Raw genomic sequence first — 15,746 nt, 5'->3', positions numbered from 1 at the left:
ATAAACATCCTCTCATTCCGGTACCGCACCAAGCAAGACTTCCAGAGAAGAAAGTGTTTCTCTAATTTCGTGATTGCCATCAACCATGTTTCTGCGCTCTGATACCAGTTGTCATAGGGTAATTTTTACCTTAGAAATTTCTTGCGCAGTGACCAAACACCACACTTGATTCAACCTACAATTGCACCATCGAAGTGCTATAGAATGCACAAGATAAGACACTAGACAAGCACCAGCAAGAAGAAGCCAATGTACAGGAAAAAACTCCCAACCTTTTGTATTAATACTAAAGGATTACAAGTGGATTATCTTGACAGATTATTCATACATTCCCTCATGTTCCTTTGCCATTGCCAACCATGTCTATTAATAATTCATAGGCAGAAGTTGGTATGACGGTTACAAGCAGTTACATGGTAGTTTCCTCAACTATTATGCCACATGTCATAAACTGTCATCCATATCATTTGCTGCCTTGACACCATGTCAAAGGCCAGCATGCACCCTTGTGCTTGACCCATAGTTTTGCTTCATGGGCTTGAGCTGAATAGCACTTTGTTGCATCATCCTTCATGCTGCATTACATGCACCTGCTGTATGCCATGACTCACGTTTTCTGCAAGTCATGCTTGGCCAAATGCTCAGATTTCGCACGTTCAACCTTCGCATATGATCATCACTGTCAAGTAAACCTCCCGTTCAACTCATGCTTGGACAACCCCCGTGTGCTATCACAAATCTACCTGCTACTTAACATACCTTACGCACATACCCAATATATTAGATCCAAGAAACAATGAGTCAATCTTTATGCCCAGCCATATCATCTAGTTAGCTTGGTCCAGGTCCGGGCCACACTTCTGCTTCGATATTACAATTTGACTTAGTCATCTCGTCTCCACTCTCCACCTTGCTAGCGCCGTTATCTAGTAGAAGCAGCGGCTCAAAGTCATGGGTGGGCGAGGAGGCGCAATCTGCAACCCCAAATCCCTCCTCCCGCTTCTTTTCTCACCTCGTCTCGCGCCCATCCGTCGGATTTCCCATCTTACGGTCCGCATGGCCTCGCCGCCAGATCCCTCCGCCCCTCCCCCTCCCTCCTCCGCCCCCTCCTCCTCCGCTTCCTCCGCCATCGATTTCCTCTCCCTATGCCACCGCCTCAAGGTTATTTCTCTCTCTTGGTTCTTTTGGTTTCTCTAGCACGGCGCGGATCCGCCGCCTAATGCTACGGGTTCTTGGTTTTCTGGTTCTCCTTAGACAACGGAGAGGACTGGGTGGGTGCAGCGTGGTGTCCGAAAGCCGGAGTCTGTGGCAGACCACATGTACAGGATGGGCATCATGTCCCTCGTTTTCGAGGATATTCCCGGAATCAATCGAGACAGGTTGGGGTTTCTCTCATCCTCGTGCCTTAGGGGAATGCCCTTGTGTTGGGTTCTCTGACAGAGTTCCTTGGTTCTTGGTGTTGGGTAGGTGTGTAAAAATGGCGCTTGTGCACGATATTGCTGAAGGTGGGAATGGGCACCTTTGGTTTGCTTAATTACTTAGTTTGTGTTCATTTAATTTGTTTTTTAGTTCCTTTTTTTGATGGATTAATAGTTAAATTTATCACCAAAGACTTAAAAACTCTGCATATTTACCACGGATATTAGTATTGAGAACATGATCATAAACTTTTTCAGTTTCAACTTTCAAACAAACCCAAAAAAATACAAACTTTTTAGTTCACAGTGAAAGTGTAGAGTAGAACAAACACAATCTTTCTTAACCCAATTTGACATTGACAACGATCAGCACACCATTGTATTCCAGGATATAATGTGTTCAGTGTCTACAAGGTTACATATTTCTCATGGATTTTGGGAATTTGACGACTTAATAGTACTGTATATTTTCCAAAATCTTATTTTCATGGATGCATGCTCAAAATCAGTTATCTATGTGAACTTCACTTAGTTCATGTCATGGTCTAAAACTTCCTTGAGAAACTTCTGGTTTGACCAACGGACCAAAATGTGGAGTTGATTGGGATGGGGGGTTAAGTTCAAGAACACAGTTGAAACCTGCAGGGAAGCTTCTTTTTCTAAGTTGATGAGACTTGTCCCAATTATATTAGATGGATATGTACATAGGTAGATGTAGTCCCTTGGGGTGGGGCAGTGCAGTGGTTAAGACATGGGGTGTTGCCATATTAAGTCAATGGGTTGGAACTAGGCCTGTCTGTGCATGCTTTCCCCTATGCCTTCGCCATTGTACTAATGACTAGTAGTCACCCGTGATTTACCTCCTCCGTGTTGGTCTAGGGATGGGTTGATAGGGGTGTTGGGGGCAAGTGAATCGCCTTTTGCCACATTGAAGCAGTTGATGTAGTCCCCCTCGTGGCGGTGTAGCGGTTGAGGCATGGGGTGTTGCCACATGAGGTATTGGGGTCAAAACTCGGCGCGTCCGAACATGCCTTCCCCCATGTCTTGGCCACCTGCATTAATGGCTAGCAGCCACTAGTGTTGGCTTTTGCCACTTGAAGCAGTTGCTGTAGCAAGCGAATCAATTTTGCCACTTGAAGCAGTTGATGTAAGAATAAGTAGATTAAATCCTAAACAAAGATTGTTGGGCTGGTAAAAAGTAGTTTGTGGGTCCTGTATCTTCTTTATAGTTGATGTGACACGCAAAAGGAACCGATGGGAAGCTAAAGCTATTTCTAATTGCTATCTTATGGATTCTTTTGGCTACACATAACTAAGGGCATCTCCAACGGTTTTATGGTAAAGGAAGGTATTTTGTGGCCCCCTCAAAAAAGAAAGAAAGAGATTAGAGTCGAACCCAGCTCTTAATTTTTTTCTTGCCACATCAGCCGAGAGAAAATAAGAAGCATGTAAAAAGCTGCCGTTGGAGATGCTCTAAGGAATCATTCTTCTTATGGATTCCTTTTTGCTACACGTAACTAAGGAATCATGCTTCTTATGTCAGGCTAAGCCAGTGTAGGTGGTAATTTTTAACGACTTCTTTCTTTATTGAGAAAACTTGATAGGATCAGTTTCATAAAGCTTTCTCTTGTGCTCAAGACTCCAGTGACTACCTATAGAGTAGCAATCCAATAGGACATCCATTAAATGACTGAAAGCTTTACCTATAGTGGAGCAATACCCATCCAGCTTCGAGTTGCTTACTTGGTAACTCAGTAGGGTAGCAATGTTCATCCTTACACTGTGAGTTATACGTATGACTGAGGAAAGGAAGACCTATCAGTGCTGTGTATGTTGGTGATTGATCTTGATCATAAGGAAAATCCGTCCTTTTTATGTTGGTCCTTTCAACCATTATGCCAATGTGACTGATAAAATTTGACAGACATGGCCCCCATTTCCCATCATTTCACCAGTTCGTTCAGATTTGATTGACGTGATGGATTCATCGTCACTTTTTTTTTCTTAGCTCTGGCAGTTTGCATGTATCTTTTTTTTACATCACCACTATCTTATTGTTTAATGAAAATATGTTCAGATAACCTCATCACAAAGACTCTTCTCTTCTATTCCATGATTCTGACAGCTGAGATACATAATCAAGCATTAAAGGAACATAATATTGTCTTCTGTCCTCACTAACTTTTAGTGGAAAAAGTAACAAATTTAATTTGATATTATAACTATTTATCTGCCATATTTTGTTTTTGACCTAAAATAAGTCTATATTGATATCCATTTTTTTTTTTACTTATTTAAGTTTTGTGTTTATTAATTGTTCCATTAGCCATTGTTGGTGACATAACTCCATCTGATGGTGTCCCAAAGTTGGAAAAGAGTCGAAGGGAACGTGAAGCCTTGGACTATATGTGCAAGGTACTTGGTGGGGGGTCTAGAGGTATGCCTTTTTATCCGGCAGATGCTTAACATAAACTCTAGCGAGTTCTTTCTAGTCACTGTTCTAGTTTTGCACCAATTATCATCAGTAAAAAAATAGGTGAAGTTAGCTTTCACAAACTTTCCATTTCCTAGATTGCTGGTTGAAGCTGAGACCTTTCTGAGCTTACTAAGAATTTTTCATTGGGCAATAATCTCATGTATAACACTAAGATTGGTGTGGGTACTTATGTTTTTCCATTCCTATGGATACTTTGGCAGCTAAAGAGATAGGTGAATTGTGGATGGAATATGAAGATAACTCTTCACCTGAAGCAAAGTTAGTCAAGGACTTTGACAAGGTAAACTCTTATACTCTAATTTGGAGACCGTAGACATTTCTCGACTATTGGTTCGCCTCCTATCTTTTGCTAAGCATATATTGACATTCATTATGCCCAGGCTTCTAGCAACGCTGCTTGTTTTTTTTTATCATATTTGATACTTTTGCATCACATGATCTTCAGGTGACTGTTATCATGCTGATAAGCATATCATATATTCAATCTGTTATACCCATCTTGTGCATTTTTCATTATTCTGGCTAGATCTATCTTTTTTTGGTCAAATATGACATCAACCATATCAAACTCCAGATCTATCTTTTACTTTTAAATATTGGCATTGAAGGGCTTTACTTTTTCTGATTTACAATTGAACTAGAAATTAATTGTCTAATAAATCAGTTTGGCAATGCAACTTTGGTGTCAACATTACTTTGGCCCAATATGAAGTGTTAATTATGAGATGTTCCTAATGGATTCCTCGTAACTTGCAAGTGAGAATCTTGATTCCCATGTTTTTATACTTTAATTTGGATTACATTTGAAGGGATAATAATGCAGATTACCTTCTTTTCTGGTATTTTTTGAAGTTACATATTTTGGCACGCAGTCTTGCCAGATTATCATCTAGTTCTTTTTTATTTGTAATTTTATAGAGGATTTGCATTTCACAGGCTTTGCAGGCAGCCGATTGATGTTCATAGCCTCCTATTTCAAGCAGTGAAACAACTTGAATGAATTTATTAGTCATATTTTAGATAAGTATCCTTAGATGATACTAATTGAAGAAAATATAGTTAGATTCTTGAAATCTGTACCAGGAGACAAAAACTAAAGGTTTTGAGTTAAACACAATTAAGATTTAATCGATAAAATGTGATTTGCTAGTTTCTACAATTAGAAAATGACAAGGGAAGGAACAATCAAATTAGATGGAAAAGAAATTTTTGTGCTTCGATGATCAATTATCACATGTTCTTGCATCCTATTATAACAACTTCTGGGTAGATTATTTTAGTTAGATGTTGAGTCTTGGAAAAAGATTTATTATTTGATATTTTTTATTCACCTCCCTTGACTGGAATATCTATAGATTTTAAGTTACTGTCCTTTTTCAGTTTTCTAGTTCTTGTGTTATATATGGCGGGAGAGAGAGAGAGAGAGAGAGGTCCTATCTGAGAAAATAGTGAAAACAATAGCGTAGGATCATAGGCACGTGAGAAAAAGGGGGGGGGGGGTGAACATCAAAACCTGAGTTTGACTATTGATGCTAACTGTACCAACAATAGTTTTGAAAACCTTTTCCTAGGTCCAATTTGTTATGAGTTTATTATATGTTGTTTATCAGTTAGCTGCTTTTGAACTTGATGATACTTTTACTGTTTTACAGGTCGAGATGATCCTCCAAGCTCTAGAGTATGAAGATGGTAAGATTTTTCTATGCATCATCATTTTAGAATGGACTTTGCTATCATAAAAGCATGGTGGTAGTGGTTCCGGGTTTTGGTTTTATCTATGAACACGAAGAGTTACACTTTTGTTGGCATGGGCTGACTTTGATAAACAAAAATATAAAAAGTATTGATGCTAACTGTACCAGGCAACATATTCTTGCAGTACAAATTTTGAATTGTTGGTTCTCAAATCTATTGGAGTTCGCAGGATAGTATGTTATCTTCCATTTCCTTTCAAACCTTAGGTATGCATAAGTTTTTATGATTCATTAACTGTTTAAGGACATAGCTTGCTTACTGGTATCATGGACCTTATGCTACCCTTGCTTCAGGTTTTGCTTATACCGCAAGTTATGTTTTCCTTCTAGTGACATAGCTTATTGAAGTATACTTTTGTATCACATGAATACGTCCCTTAAACTTTGCTATTTAAGTTTCTTGATACTTGGATATTAATTCTCACAGAGCAAGGAATTGATCTGGAAGAATTTTTTGAGTCTACTGCAGGTACGAGCTATACATGTTTTGTAAAAGAAAAAAAAGACACTCATGTAGATATTCCTCAATCTTATCATAAATAACAGTCTTTGATTATGATTATGACCTACTTCATTGCATGTTGGCTTATGGAAGAAAAGCTTTGATGAATTTCAGAAAATAAATTAAAACGTATGAAGAAAAACAGTCTTGAGATGACTTTACAAAAATGAGACGCCCGTAGCATTAACTATTGGTGGCTTTTCTTTATTGCCGACATGCCATTAGCTTTGCAGGAAAATTCAAGACCGATGTAGGCAAAGCATGGGCATCAGAAATTGTGTCAAGAAGGAAACGAGGAAAGTAAGCCAGGATCTCGTGTGTGAGCGACTTGGTTCTGCTGCCTCTTGTTTACAAATTGGCAATCAACTCTCAAGCCGCTAATCTTTCTCTAAGCAATTAATGCTCGAAAAGCTGCTACTAAGCTAGGAATAAAAGTGAAATCAGTTTTCATTTTGATGCCAATTGACAATACATTATTTTAGCTTCCACTATCTTTGCTAGAACTCAACCATTTCCATTTCTATTTCTAGTTGAGAACAAAATTCAGCTAATGAAACACCAGCTTGTCATGGTTTGATCTTCTCATTCTCCCTCATGGTAGAAGGCTTCCAAAAGCTCATTGAAAATTTTGTGCTCTTTATTCTGTATTTAGAAAAATTTCATTATCCTTTTTGCTAAATCTTAATTATTTTTGACCTTATCTTGTATCAGCATCACTGATCCATTACAACTGGATGAACTTCTTCATCCCTGAAATTAAGGTTATGTATTTCTGGACAACTATGAATTCTCTGTTGCAAAACCTGAAATCACTCCTGTAAGTTGTAATAATGTCTTAGAATTTGTTTTTGATGCTGCTATTACGCAAGGTAGATTCTTTAGAAAGAAAATTGTACACAACTTTGGATTCTTTTAAATTCCTGATGCAATTTTTGAAATTTCATAATCTCCTAATTATTAGCCTATAGCTGAAAAGGACACTCAGGAGAATAACAAGTTATTATCTCCTTTGTCTAAGACTTCCTATCATGTGTGTTTGAATGGATCAAAGTCACTGTCTCATGGCATTTGACTTTTACATTCAGAGATGATAAAGCAAAAAGCACAAAACAATAAAAAAAAATTATTCAGGTTGCCGTATGACGTTGTAAAGTTTGTTTCATGCCTAATTGTGTTAGGTTACGTAAGATAGCATTCATATTACAGGAGGCCACCCGAATTGAATTAAGAGAGCGGAGGGCCTTAGATTTGGTCGTATCATTATCACATGCGGACAATGCATAAATTGTCAACGCTTACCCTATCTCCTTATGATTCGGGTTATTTCCACTTGAAGCTATGCTTACTCAACCAATGATTTTTTCTAAATTAACCAGCATTTGCATTTGCATCGCTGTCTTTGGGACGGTGATTGATAAAGAAATTTAATTATTATTATTATTTCTTTCCTTCTTTCTTCACTCTACGTCTTATTAAATATAATATAGCGATAAAGAATTAGAGTTTGAATTTCAATAAAAATAAATAGTTTAAAGATGGATCATGTTTACTCGTAATTAAGTAATCAACACTCCCTCTCCCTTAATCTCTGTTGAGGTGGGATGAGAAAATGTTCATTAATAGAAAAGGAAGGAGAGGAAGTAAAGGATTTAGGTTCATTTTGTTTGAGAATGAAAAAAGATTTATTAAGGTAATATATGCTACCTTATTTGAGAGAAAAGGAAAGGAAGGAACAAGGTAAATATATAAAATTATAAAATTATTCTCAATAAGATAATTGATTGGGATTTTAAAAAATCTGTTTAAATTAGGAATAGTTTTAATGACTTTAATTATTAAAAATTTAAATTTACTGTGCTATCCATTTCGACAAAGCTTCTCTTCCTCACTAGCACACTCAACGCCGCCGTTGCTCTACCTCTGTTGGTTCGTGCATCCTCTCCACAAGTTGTCGGTGTTGCCTGCTCCACTGTAGTCGGCATCGTCTCCCTCGCTCCACCGTCCTCGCCGTCTACATCGGCACCATCTTGTGTGCCTTCATCCACTTAAGACAAGGGCCAAGGCCACCGTCAACCCCGTCGAAATAGGGATGAAATTTAAATAATTTTTATTATTTATTTACCCTTTGATACAAGGAATTCGATAATTATCTTTTTCCCTCACTGAAATTAACGCTTACCCCTTTCTATCCTCCACCTGTTTAACTCACTCTTTGTCAAACGAAATTACCCTCTCCATACCTCACCTCCTCCCAAACACTCCGTAAGTTACAAAATTATCAAACGCACGAGTCCAAATGCCAAGTCAAACCCCCCAAGCTCTCTATGAGACCCGCAGCCAATAACCAAAGAAAAGAGAGCCCTCCGCATGGGTCTCTTATGGGGCCCACGCTCGACAACCAATGGAAAACCCTCCTTATGACGGGTAAAAAAGAGACCTTTCTGCCCGCACTTTTTCTATATATATACTCTCTCTCTCTCTTCACCGCTCCGCCAATAGCCAAAGAGGCAAGAGAACCCCTCTGCTTCTTCCTTCTTCGCTTCCGTAGATAGAGACTGAGAGAGGGGAACGATGGTTCGCTTCAGCAATAACCTTATCGGGTTCCTGAACATCATCACCTTGTTGCTGTCGATCCCCATCCTGAGTGGAGGGATCTGGCTGGGGCGGCGCGCCTCCACCGATTGCGAGAAGTTCCTGCAGGGCCCCATCATCGCCATCGGCGTCTTCCTACTCCTCGTGTCCATCGTAGGAATCGTCGGCGCTTGCTGCCGCAACTCCTGCCTCCTTTGGATCTACCTCCTCGTAATGTTCATCCTCATCATCCTCCTTTTTTGCTTCACCATCTTCGCCTTTGTCGTCACCAATAAGGGCGCCGGGGATGCGGTATCTGGACGCGGGTTCAAGGAGTACCGCCTTGGTGACTACTCCAACTGGCTGCAGAAGAGGATGGAGAACTCCAAGAACTGGCGGCGGATTAGGAGTTGCATCCAGGATAGTGATGTCTGCCAAAGCCTTCAAAAGAACGAGTCGTTCAACCAGTTCGTGAATAATAACCTCTCTCCTATCCAGGTTGGTGCTCTCATGTTGCTATACTCTTGAATCTGAAAATTGACTTCTTTTTATCATCGACCGAGTCCTCGATTAGCCATGGGATTCTTTGTTTCTTATATGCGGAAATGTTGGGTTTCAAATACCTATTTGAAGCCGATTGCTATGGACTTTGAAAAACGAGTTATTTTGGATCTAGGGTTCCATTGGTCGTCCCTTTACTATGAACCTCTTTGAGGCTTGTCCGTTACTTTATATTTTTATCTTTACTTGTTTGTTTCAGTGCAAGCTATGTTTTTTTTCGAAAAAGTAATCTTGATTCCCGTGGTTAGGTTCAAATCTCAAGGATAATGGGTTTTGTAGGTTCCATTTGAGCAAATGATTTAATTTTACTGAACATTAAGTTTGATCTCAGCAGACTGGATAGAAATGTTCCTCTACGTTAGCTGTCTAGATAACGTCTCTCTGTTGTCTTTGGAAACAAATATTTGAATTTGATGATGATCGAGGTCTGGAACACACTCCGCAGTCGAACAATCATAGAAAAGACGGATTCTTGCAGGATTTGGTTAGGCTATATCTTCAGTGTATCATTTTCTGAACATTAAGTTGAATCTTCCTTTCTCTGTTTTACTTTTGTATTGGATGGTATTTCTCAATTTGTGCGATCCTTCTTTACTCTACGGGATTCTCTTTTTTCTTATCTCCAGGACGCCTTGTTTATTGTCCTCTGATTATTTAATTTCGGTAGTTGTGTGAAAGTTTGATATTGAATACCAGGCGCTTTATTTTATTAGTCGAATACTAAATTTAATAGACTCAGTCTTCTTTCTTGTAAAGGTTGAACTCCTTTTCTTTTTTGATGATTTTCCTTGCTACATCTTTTACTTTGTATCACCTATTAGAAAATTATTTAGGTCAACGCACACAAATCTTTTGAACCTGCAACATGATTTTTTTTTATTTTTTGAACCAGCAACTAGCTTATATATTATGTCATATGACGTGTTTTCTTATTCATTGAAATTAGTGTTCTTATATGCTTTGTCAGTTCATTGGAGAGTAGCTGCCTCTTTTTATTAAATGTCGTCTGGTTTTTAATCAAATTTTTATTAGAAAACTTCCCAAAAAATTCTAACATAATATATTGTTACGCTTGAAATTGCAAAGTATCAAAATCATAGCTATGGAGATTTTTTTAGATTGTAGCTTGGAATCAGACTTCACTGTTGCCTCTTTCCAAAATGGTCTGAACTTCAAAGAAATTTGGAAGTTTTTTATTTTATTTTTTGTGATGAATGTAGACACTATCATATATATTCATTGTCTAACTGAATTTCAATTTGTTTAGCTGCTAGGTGGTTATTAGTTCGCTTCGATTGTTCTCTTCATGCAGTAGTCTTATTATTTCAAGTATACTGATTCCTCTATTTATCAAACTTATTCATGTCATTTTAAAATTCAACTAGTTCACAATCAGTGTTTGATTCCCAAGTAACCTAACAAATGCACCAAGTCTATTATCCAGCTATCGATAATTCCTGGATATGTATGCTTCATTAGCATTTCCATGTTTAGAATCTTGCCCTCCTCTATATCTGCCTTTGAACATTCCTTGCATGTGTCAGATCTTTAAAGTTTACATGTTTCATTTGATCATTCTCGTAGTCGATTGTCATTTCCATCCTGTAAATTTCAACATTATACCAGGATACTTGCTAGTTTTCCTCCCACTAAAAGTTGCTATAAGCAGCTTTTCTTGAAATAGTAGTACTCGTTGTTTGTCATCAAAGCATTGATAAGAATCCTGATTGTTGACTAAAGCCACTAGATTATCATCCAATAGGATTCCTAATGTTTGTTGGCATGTTTTTGAAAGGTTGTTTCAGAAATGTGACTCCTCGTGCTGATAGATACTTAGTAAGCTTGTGTATATCTTAGTATCTGGTTTGTTCCATTCATTTTTGTTCTTGCATTTTATCCAATCTTTCACCGTCTCATTCTTGTATTCATATTTACTTGTGTTTTCGCTCCTACATCAGTCTGGATGCTGCAAGCCTCCTACAGATTGCAACTTCACATACGTGAATGAGACATACTGGAATAAACCTGCCGGCTTCACTTCAAGTGATATTCAAGACTGCAATACGTGGAGTAACGACCAGTCTGCCCTGTGCTATGACTGCCAATCTTGCAGAGCCGGAGTCCTTGCAAACATCAAGAATGATTGGAAGAAGGTTGCTATAGTTAATATCATTTTCCTGATCTTTCTCATCATCGTGTACTCGATTGGATGCTGTGCCTTCAGGAACAACAGGAAGGACAATTCTTACACAGGATACAACAAAGCATACCCTTGAAGAATCTGGTACTTAGCAGCCATCCCTAGCTTTTGTTGCTCTACCTTCTGATTCTTTCCTTATATATCCTAGTTATATATATATATACACTTTGCCTTCAGCATCTTTGGGTGTATCGGTGAATGATAAAAACCCTATTTCGATTCAGTCAGGGGATGTTTCTTTGCTATTTGGGGCCTCAGCTCTCACGACATGAAGCATATTTGATATTTTTGGTGTAACACTTCTGGAGGTTGTATGAATATATGGTTTCAGGAATGTCGATTGCATCCTTCACTTTATATCAGGGTTTTCAGCATCTCGAATGCTTAGCTCTATGGATGAATGTTAAAACCCTATTAACTATGGTATACTCTGTTGTTCATGTGATGTTTCTTTTCTGTTTGGGTCCTCAGCTTGCAAGATATATATCACCTTTCATGTGACATATCCAACTTCTTTTTTGACACAAATTAATCGTCTTGATATCAGACATACTTTAGCCCAAGGTCAAGCTTGACCAAAGGGACTAGCATCTTGAGTAACCCAATGAGTGACTTGTTACATTGATTTCTTAACAGTGAGCAAACCACGCACAGTTAGATGTGGATGCAAAACTCGATCAGACATTAATTTCTTGGTACAATTGTTAAAGACTTTTGATAGCTCATACTTCATATTTGTTAGACCATGCATTTTAGGTTTGAACAATCCACACGGAATATTTCTGTCAACTTTTCCTTGTCTTCATTCATGCCCCACCCTCTGCTCTTTGCAGCTTGGAAGCTACCATCTTGCGTGCGTTGGCTTCAAAACCCCAACACTGAAAATTTAAAGTAGCCATCCTGTCGCATAAACCCCATAATTGAAGTCTAATGCTTTCTTTCTTGTGAAGCTTCAACTCGATCCCAGTCTAATTGTTTGTATACAAGTAACTGGTGTGTGGTTAACTCCTGCATTCAATTCACGCATCATTATTGATGCTGGTTCAGACGCAATGGTCTCAGAGGTATTTTTGTGCAGCAAGAAAGACAAACGAGATTGGTATGTAAGAGAAGAATTAAATTATATTCTCTGCTCTGCTCTGTTCTGTCTTCATATTATTTCAGGGCCCTCCTCATTCAATTCTCCCACTTCCTTACGCATCAGCACTTGTTGCATGCCAATGGCCAAACCCTCTCCAAGACTCTACTTCTCCCCTTGTCGACTTCTGCTATGGCTGTGTGTATATATATACACAAACACACAGCGATGGAGCTGGAACTGGTTGAGAAGTTATAATTAGGCGAGGAGAGCCTTGTTGGAGAAGCAGGTCACGTGTGCAATGCCTGTCTCGACGGTGTTCCTGCACGTGATCCTCTTCCCCAACATGGATTCCTCACCTGCGAAGCTTTCTCCTGTCGAGTGGTTCTCTCTGTCTCTGTTTTTGTTTCGAGGAATTGATGCTGATGTTCGTTCATTGCGATCTTTGCAGGTTTAAGAGGAGACTGAAGAAGAAGGCAAAGAGTATAGCAACATGATCAAGAGAGTCCAGTTGACCTTTGATATCTCCATAATTGAGATACGCCATTAATAAATGCTTTAGGAGAAGATCGAGACGACCTTCTGTGTGGCCATTGCAGATGGCAAGAACCACACGAATTTATCAGTGCCATTAGTCACCGACAATCCACAGGCATGGTGTGGTGCTAAGAAGTTCCACATTTCTCTCAAATAGTGTGGGTTCAATTTTTACTTGGTATGTGAAATGTGAGTTGGAATCGTCTACCGCATATATTTTTTACTTTGACATTTTCTAACTTTTGAAATGCAAAATATTAATTAAAATTTTATATTCAAGTTTTGATAATATTTTTTTTAATTAATAAAATTATTAATTTTTTAAAAATGTAAATAAGATTTTATTATTTTATTTCAATTTGATCATCCTTTAAAATTTAACATTATTGTTTGTATAAATATAATAACATAATAAATAAATATTAACTTTTATTTAAACTAATTAAAATGAGCATCAATAAAAATAAAGAAAAAAATAATCCGAATAAAAAAAAATTATTCTCAAATATTAAACAATAATATAAGTCAAATAGCTTATAATTTATTATCGAGAAGGTGATCTTGAGAAATATGAGAATTGATTTAGTTTTGATTTTTATTTTCCTTAACGAGAAAGAAAATGAATGATTGATATTTTGCGTTCGATAGATGAGGGACCCTTGCTTTCTATTGTTACCAAGGAAGAGGAGTGTTATTTTGTGTAATAGATGAGTAATTCTTACTTTCTATTTCTATAAAGGAAGAGAAAGAAAAAGTGTGGAAGGAAAATGCAAGGGAGAAGCAAGACGTCCTTGGAGAGATTAAATCACTGGCAATGGAGAGGAAGAGAGGGAGATCACTGACAAAAGAGAAAAAGAGTAGATCACTGACAAAAGAGAAAAAGAGTAGGATTATAGTGATGATTGTAAGAGAGGTGATAGATGTATTTTTTTTTTTTTTTAGAAATCTATGAAAAAAGTAATAGTTGGTTGGGTTTTTAAAAAATAAAATAACCGTGTGAATGAGGAAGTGTTTATTAATTTTTTTTAAAAAATAAAATATGTAATTAAAAAATAATTAAGAAAAATTTTAATATACAATTAGTAAAAAATATTAGTGTTTTGGGAGCTCTAATAAAATAGGGACTCTAGACATAGGCATAAGCTTTATGCCTTAAGTCAACTATGGTAAAAACTCTGTGCTCTGGTAAAAGCCATGGTAAAAGCCTTCGACGACCACAAAAACTTGAAGAAAATTGAGAACATCGAAAAGAGTTAAAATGGAGGCTTAGATGAATCTTGACAAAATTCATTTGCTGTTCAAGTCAGGTCCTGACGAAAAAAAAAAGGAAAAGAAAAATAATATATGAAGAAAAAAATGCATGGAAAAGAAATGCATTGTGTGCAAATCTGTGCCTAGCATGAGTAACCTCCTTTTTAATATTATTTTATAGAATTGTCAGACGGATCAATCTATAACGTGAGAAGATGGGTTGACTTGTGACGAACTACCATGTGGCGGAGCGGGACGGATTAGGAAATTTCTAATCTAATTTAATCTAAGGTAGATTGTGAATTAGAATAGACTAACATGAGCCATTAAATTTCTTTTTTAGAAAAATAAAGCAAATAACTTACTCCAACAATATAGTCCGTGTTCATCTGATCATCTCTAACATTTTAACTTGTAATTATTGACAAACCAGTATTCACCAAATCACAATTGCATGCTATTTATTTAACATTTTTTTATAGATTTTAGATACGTTAGACAATTCAATGATGCTTGTCAAGCTCAGGTTTATTTTATTATCGGCACATCTAAATTGACGCTTGTTTCTACCTAGTTTGAAACTCCTAGTTTTCTTCTCACACAAAATTAGTTCAGAAAGATTTTTGTTATAGTTTAATGTTTTTCAGTATATCCATCTTTATCGTTATTTCTAAAATAAGTTGACCAGCCTAGCAGGTCTTCTGAAATGCAGATTCTGGATAACAGTGAGACATGTTTCGTTCCCAGCGAAGTTGCCTCCTTGTGACCTATCAGATGACAGGTTGAGGTTGTTAATATTAACCTTCTTATTAATTATAAGATGATTGTAAAACTTTATTTTGTATTATATTTTATTATTAATAAAAAATAAAATTAGTTATTATATTTATTTTAGTTTAGTGTCGAATGAATAAATATAATAATATCTTTAGATAGTAGATTATATTCTACAATATATATCAATTGGTTGAATTGATAGCGAGATATTATACATATACATAGAACATTACTTTTAACTATTCCTAGTCAAACATTAATATGCAAGGACAATATTAATGCGTTGAGAATAATATGTAGGTCAATGGATGACTTAATCTCACAAGTCATGGATATGAGATATCAGGTTGACACATGTGTATATATTAGAGAATATATACTAAATGACCCACCATGAGAATATTTCATGGATCGTTATATGAGTGTTATAAACATTCTCATGTGACTATTAGTATAAATAGTCCTTAGAACTGAATTCACTACGGTTTCTTACATAAGGAGTTGTATACTTTGGTATCGGCAAACGTCACTTGTAACAAGGTAGAATATAAAGTCGATCACTTGGTATATAATAAGTTATGCGGAGGAATGTGAGTGATG

General features: G+C 37.1%; 2 protein-coding genes across 9 annotated transcripts; both read left to right on the top strand.

The window, feature by feature from the left end:
• The first annotated feature begins 908 nt into the window (after positions 1-908).
• Positions 909-6,756, top strand: LOC121971105 (5'-deoxynucleotidase HDDC2-like). 2 transcript variants are annotated; one of them, XM_042522224.1, is made up of 8 exons: positions 909-1,161; positions 1,255-1,379; positions 1,468-1,505; positions 3,745-3,855; positions 4,116-4,195; positions 5,568-5,604; positions 6,097-6,138; positions 6,397-6,756. In XM_042522224.1, the coding sequence occupies exons 1-8, from the start codon at positions 952-954 to the stop codon at positions 6,423-6,425; spliced, it is 672 nt and encodes a 223-aa protein (XP_042378158.1). In that variant the 5' UTR covers positions 909-951; the 3' UTR covers positions 6,426-6,756. The 2 variants fall into 2 exon arrangements, with proteins under 2 accessions (XP_042378158.1, XP_042378157.1); XM_042522223.1 differs by having other exon boundaries at positions 911-1,161; positions 6,405-6,756.
• Positions 6,757-8,661: 1,905 nt separating this feature from the next.
• On the top strand, positions 8,662-13,323 carry LOC121971104 (tetraspanin-7-like). 7 transcript variants are annotated; one of them, XM_042522222.1, is made up of 4 exons: positions 8,662-9,240; positions 11,262-11,456; positions 11,528-11,587; positions 13,033-13,323. In XM_042522222.1, the coding sequence occupies exons 1-4, from the start codon at positions 8,743-8,745 to the stop codon at positions 13,036-13,038; spliced, it is 759 nt and encodes a 252-aa protein (XP_042378156.1). In that variant the 5' UTR covers positions 8,662-8,742; the 3' UTR covers positions 13,039-13,323. The 7 variants fall into 7 exon arrangements, with proteins under 7 accessions (XP_042378156.1, XP_042378154.1, XP_042378155.1 ...); XM_042522220.1 differs by lacking the exon at positions 13,033-13,323 and adding an exon at positions 11,728-11,860; XM_042522221.1 differs by lacking the exon at positions 13,033-13,323 and adding an exon at positions 11,681-11,860.
• The last annotated feature ends 2,423 nt before the right edge of the window (positions 13,324-15,746 follow it).

The sequence above is a fragment of the Zingiber officinale genome, chromosome 4A, assembly GCF_018446385.1.
Source record: "Zingiber officinale cultivar Zhangliang chromosome 4A, Zo_v1.1, whole genome shotgun sequence".
In the NCBI taxonomy this organism is placed as follows: Eukaryota; Viridiplantae; Streptophyta; class Magnoliopsida; order Zingiberales; family Zingiberaceae; genus Zingiber; species Zingiber officinale.
The sequence above is the reverse complement of the archived record's forward strand: the minus strand, read 5'-3'. Positions and strand labels throughout refer to the sequence as shown.